The sequence below is a fragment of the Protopterus annectens genome, chromosome 10.part0 (genome assembly GCF_019279795.1).
Source record: "Protopterus annectens isolate FY-2018-M chromosome 10.part0, PAN1.0, whole genome shotgun sequence".
Lineage (NCBI taxonomy): Eukaryota > Metazoa > Chordata > Ceratodontiformes > Protopteridae > Protopterus > Protopterus annectens.
The window spans coordinates 1,679,239,669-1,679,245,668 of NC_056744.1; the positions used below are offsets into that span (position 1 = coordinate 1,679,239,669).

Genomic DNA, 6,000 nt, shown 5'->3' on the forward strand with positions numbered 1-6,000 from the left:
GCAACATATTGGTACTTACATCTACTCTACTGTCACAATACTTTAAAAGAATGAAGAAATCTTAAAATACAAAGTTCAAAAGTCTTCCTTTACCTGCATGCTAACAAACCCAAATGAATATTCGTGCGGCCAAGAAACACATGACATTGTTTATTCATGACTAATATGTGATGTCAATCTGTTGCTGGGTGTTGGGCAGGGTTTGGGCAGTTCCTGTTACTGCACATCTGGTGAGGCAGTACAGTACAACAAAGCCGGGGTTCTACCTGTGTCCATGTTGGACAGGGGCAATAGGTGCTGATCGTGGAAATATGGGTAGAACATGGTTAGGCTTGTAAAGGCCCTTGGTCCATTAGCCTAGTAACTTCCTGTGATCCTATAAGAATTCTGGACAAAGCCAAACATATTGGGGAGGTGTGCAAAGTCCCAAATTTAAATATAGCTTTTATAAACAGGAGATTGCTAGAATAACAGGTTTTCCATTAGCATGCATTTTTGAAGGATATGAAGTCTGAAACTCAAATATCTGTCACATCCTCAATAATCTGTCAGAAAATCACACATTTTATGAGGTACAGACTAAAAATGTGAGACAAAAGTCCAGATATTATGAAAAATTCTACACAGCTGTGAGGTATGGACAATGTCCACAGTCCATTTCTCTTCGAACGTTCTTATTAACCTGTCAAAAATGCATGACTGTGTCAGGTAGGAGCTTCCTGTTACAGATCCTTGTTATTTTGGAATATATCTACCTAGTGAAGCTTACTTCTCTAATATAGTCCCCTGAACTTTTCCCACTATCTAAGATACCTTTCAGCTGCCATGACCCTACAAACAGCCCTCTTTTTATACACAGACCAAGACATCTTTTCCTGATGATTTGACAGTGTGGCTATAAAATATTGAGTAATAATGGTTCATACAGTGCTGCCTGTCTGCATATAAAAGCATGAATATTCTTCCAGTCACTGCCCCTGCAAATAAATAAATACATTAAAATAAAAATAAACTAAAACCAAACAACACTCATCCACAGTTGACAATTCAGAACAAAAATACATGCCAGAGAACCTGTTACTTTATGTTATTCATTGTGAAATTTCTCTTACCTTATACACACTGACTGCCTCATGCAGGAACACAAGACGGTGGTTGGAATGTCTGGAAACACAAAGGACACAGATAAATGTCTCATCATCCTGGCAGAACAACTTCAGTCTCCGTCTGTGCTCTCCACAGCCCTGGTCCGTTATCCCTTTTATAGTATACAGGTTTTGCATCTCTTCTTTCTCCTTGCAGTCTGTTTCCTGCCTTGTGTGCTCCAGCTTCAGTGTCTAGGTTTTTGAGTAGGGCTCAGTCCACTGTGTATTTTTTGCATGAAGTTTTGTCGGCATTCAGGACAGAAGGATTTTGTTATTTTGCATCAGCCTGTTCCCATAGGGCCTGCAAAACTGACACCCAAGATCCAGAATCACTGCGGTTTCATGCAATCTGAACAAAAAAAAACCCTGCTTTTAGCCCACAACTAAAGTCCTGCAGGCCTCGACAATTACAACTGTTTCTTTTTTTTTTTTTTTTTTTTGTTAGTTTCATTTTTCAGAGCACAGGAAGTAGAGTGTATGAAGAAGGGCCCGCCTCCATTTAAAGGTATAGAACTTGTAAAACATAATGATAACACAGTCACATGTGTGTTAAACTGTAAATTAATCTGTATACAAACTTATCGTTCAAAAGTATACTACAACACAGAAATTGACTATATTTATACTATATATTATTATCCATATGTGCAAAGTTTTCTTGGGAAACGTTTCTCCATTGATTGCCCTTAGGTTTTCAATCTGTATTAAATACACTGTTACTTCTCATGCTATTAAAACAATTTCATTGTATATTTTCTGTCACTGGCTGAGGTCATGGTTAAAAAGGGCCATGTACCACCAGACCAACAACCCAATATAACAAATAAATTATAAAAGAAATAAATAGAAATGGGTATTTTAAGGAAAGTAACATAAATGAACTCCCATAAACTCCACAGTGTCCCTATGCAAACTTTTCTTTTATATATATATCCCATCTGCATTACTCACACCATCTGCTTCTCCACCCCACCACTGTTAGGACTAATACCACTACCACATTTAAAACAGAGATCCTACTATTGCCATAAGTAGCTCCTTTATTTCTACCAGACTAAAGCATAATGTTAGTGGCCATGTTCTCAATTCAAAGGTGTAACAGCTTCCAGGAAGCTCACGTAGTAATTATATGACACTGTGATTCAAAAGGAAGGCTTTGGAGCTACATGAGTAACTGCATAGTTTGACATGTTATGATAAACCAGCAGGCAGCTTACCGTAGCAGCCTCCTCCACCACCACTCTGTGAGTCATCGTTCCTTGTGACCTGATGTGTCATAATGCCATAAGCAATAGTCATCACGGTGCTCAGCAGATGAAGCACTAGTGCATTTTATTTTGTTACAAGTTCATGTATTTAACACAGCTTCTGCTTTTTCCTTTAGTTGCATACCAAAGCTACATTAATACGACACATGCCTCATCAGTGCTGCACATGTAAATTACTTGTAGGTTCATAGATTTATAGTAAGCTAACAACCACTGGGGGTCTTTATAAGCCTAGCCATGCAAAAATGTATCTCAGGTTTTATTGTGCCTTAGAGGTTATTTTAAGGAGTGTATGTTTGTTAGGGCATGATTAAATGACTGCCTCTGTCCATCAGAGACATAGGTGTCAGACCAGGGGTGAATTTTCAGTTTCCCATCCACTGGTCCAGGTTGTGCTTGAATAGGGTTAGAGAAGGGCTTTGCCTCAGATGGATGGGTATCTCATTCCAGAGAATGGAGATTCTCTGAGATACATACCTGTACCTTCAACATGTCCTATTTAAGTGACAAAGTTTAAATCCTTAGATTTAGTAGTTCTGGTGCTGTCCATTTTGCTGATATGCAAAAAGTCAATCAGAGTGGAATCCAAAGATGCCTTGTATGCCAGGTATAAATCACCTCTCAGCAGTCTGTAGGAAAGAGAGTATAGAGGTAGAGCTTTAATGTGATCTGCATAGGACATTGTTTATACGCCTTGTAGTCTTTTTGTGAGGAACCTCTGTGGATGTTGTAGTTGTTGCATGTGCCTGGTGAGTTATATAAAGAAGGGGACATTATATTCAATGGATCTGATGATAGCTGAATGCAGTGGCACAGTGACTTCCTTGGATCTAGATGTTATGCTACATCCTACTTAACTCATGGAAATGTCACTGCATTAACCCACCATAATCACCCAACCTCAGACTCTAACCTCTGCTGACTTCTACCCTACCACTGTTACCCCCTCTATTCTCTACTCTCTCTTGACTGATCCTACCATCTCTAAACCTCCTCTCTGAGTTACCCAGTCTCTCATTTCCTATCTCCCTATGTATAACTAACCAGTTACACCCTCTCTCACCTACCCAACTACGTACTATAGTTATGTTACAATTCACCTGACTACTTACTATATCTATGTTATGATTCACCAAATGTCTGACTCTAATGCTCTGTATATCTTATACAACCAATATTTATCCTGAATTTCCCTGTGCACCACCTCCTTAACAAATTATTCTTATCTCTGCAATTAGGTAGACTCTCAATAGCAGCTTGGCTATTAGCTATACTACTGTGGGTTTATATCGGAACATCGAAAGACTAAAATTTTTAATCACACAACATTAAACGTAAACAACCCCGAAAGCTCAGAATTTCAAAAACGGAATGTACGAACAGCAACACTTGACCAGCCGCTCACCCGTGCAACCTGAATCCTAACTGTAACACACCAAACACCACGCCTCTTTAACTGTCAAAACACAACCCAGCCACCTAATGCAAGTACCCTACAAACATATACATTGAGTACTCTACTCCACTCAACAGAAAGTTAATATTAAAAACAAAACCAGCATAGTAGCACACAACAATTACCACACTACATACACACTATGTACAAAAAACTAAATATTTACATGATTTACTACTCAAATACACAAACAAGCTACAAACTATTTCGAAGCCCCCCACACCCCCCAACTTGGGGGGGGGGGTTGTGCCCCTTACACACACCCTACTTAAATATACCAACTCTGAGATTGCACCACAGTGGCGGTAATACATTCACATGCATCATTTCAATGTTATCTGTTTTGCTTACCCTGCTACTGAACAGTGGTTTGTAGCAGACATTCTTCACATTTCACATTTCCCAGTAATGTCAAGGTGTGTAACTTTGCAAGGGCAAACTATGGGAGTCCAGGGGTTTCCATTTTTGGAATTTTGAGCTTTCGGTATTATTTGCATTTGAGGTTAGGTGTTCAATGTTGTGCGATTCGAGATTATGGATGTTCGATGTTCTGATATACACCCTACTACGGCTACATATACACTGTATAATTTAAAACACCACTATTTTGTTTTATCCTACTTTCTTTTTGTACTTGATTTTTTGTATATTGGCTGTGGAGCTTTTACTAGCAGCTTATCTATTAGGTATATTACTGTCTTCAATACTTTGTATAATTTTATGAGTACGGTGCTTTGTATTTGATTTGTATAATGTCTGTGGAGCTTTTCTCCCTGGGCCTCCTCTGAAAAAAGGCTTTGGCTCAGACAGACATACCTGATCAACAAATGTCAAATAAATAAATGCTTTTACTTATAAGTTGAGTGACATAGAATGATTTTCTTACAACCTTAGACACATGTTGGTCAAAAACCAGGTTACTGTCCAGTCCCCAAATCCTTGATTACTGTGTATACTTTTAGAAGTGTTTTATCAATGAGCGTTTCTCCTGGGTGGCTGACTTCCCTAAAGGTATTTTTATGCATTTCTTGGCATGGAGGTTTAAGCTGTGGCTTTGATGCCAGTCATTTGTCTTTTTTAGACCTTTCTGTAAAATGTTAGTATCTTAGGGAGTTCCTATGATTGCTTCTAGCTTGCAATCATGTGCAAACTTGATAAGCCAGAGCCCCTTCAAATTAGCCTTGACTTCTAAAAAATAGATGCCAATGAGAAGCAGACCCAGCACAGAGGCCAGTCACCACTGGAGACCCCAGGGCTCTGTGCTGGGTCTGCTTCTCAATAGCATCTATTTTTTTAGAAGTCAAGGCTAATTTGTAGGGGCTCTGGCTTATCAAGTCAATGCCTAATTCTGTGAGTCTTTTTACAATGCCTGAGTGGTGTATTGTATCAAATGCCTTAACTAGGTTAAGGTATGCAGTATGTACCATTTTGCCCACATCCATTGCATTGGTGACATTCTCAAAGAAGTCCATCAGGTCAGTAGGCATGACTTACCTTTGACAAAACCAAACTGGTTTGTGTCTAGTACTTTAAGGTTTCCTATGTTATTGTTAACCATTTCCATAACAATTCTTTCCATGGCTTTGCATATGACTACTCAGAATAATGGGTCTGTAGTTCCTGGAATTCACCGATGGTCCACCTTTGTGCAGAGGGATGACTGTTTCAGTCTTCCATTTGCAGTGCATGAAGACTGTGCAGAGGGTATGTTTGAACAGCAACAACAGTGGCCTTGAAAGGTCATATATCAGGCTATTTAGGAGGCATCCTGAAGAACTATCAGAGTCCATAGTAGCTGTATTCTTGGCCTTAGTGAGTTCATCTAAAACCTGCTCCCTACTGATAGTTGGACGAATTATGTTAGATGGTATTTCCTGGGGGGGGCCTCTGGGGTGAGTTGGGAGTAAATCTGGAGCAGAATGTGTATCTCTCAGCTCTGTGAATGTGGCTCCATTTACCAACATTTTGGCACACTGTTATGTGTGGCCTTTGAAGTCTTGGACATAGCTAAAGAAGGTCTTCTGGTTGTCCTTGGTCTGGGAATCTACCTTTACCTCAAAATTTGCATTGTTGGACTTAATCAGATCTGGTAGTTGTCTATTCTGTTCAATGAGAAAGTTTTTTACTTTGT

The 6,000-nt window shown here is 39.3% G+C and overlaps 1 protein-coding gene across 2 annotated transcripts in view; it reads right to left on the reverse strand.

Moving 5' to 3' along the window:
• Positions 1-1,607, reverse strand: part of LOC122813890 (zinc finger protein 85-like) — a 118,314-nt gene extending 116,707 nt beyond the window's left edge. The window contains exon 1 of one of the 2 annotated variants that reach the window (XM_044086432.1): positions 1,113-1,607. In XM_044086432.1, the coding sequence (XP_043942367.1) occupies positions 1,113-1,283 (171 nt within the window). In that variant the 5' untranslated portion in view covers positions 1,284-1,607. The remainder of the gene's footprint in view (positions 1-1,112) is intronic. The other variant, XM_044086433.1, reaches the window with a different exon arrangement.
• Between the last annotated feature and the right edge of the window lie 4,393 nt (positions 1,608-6,000).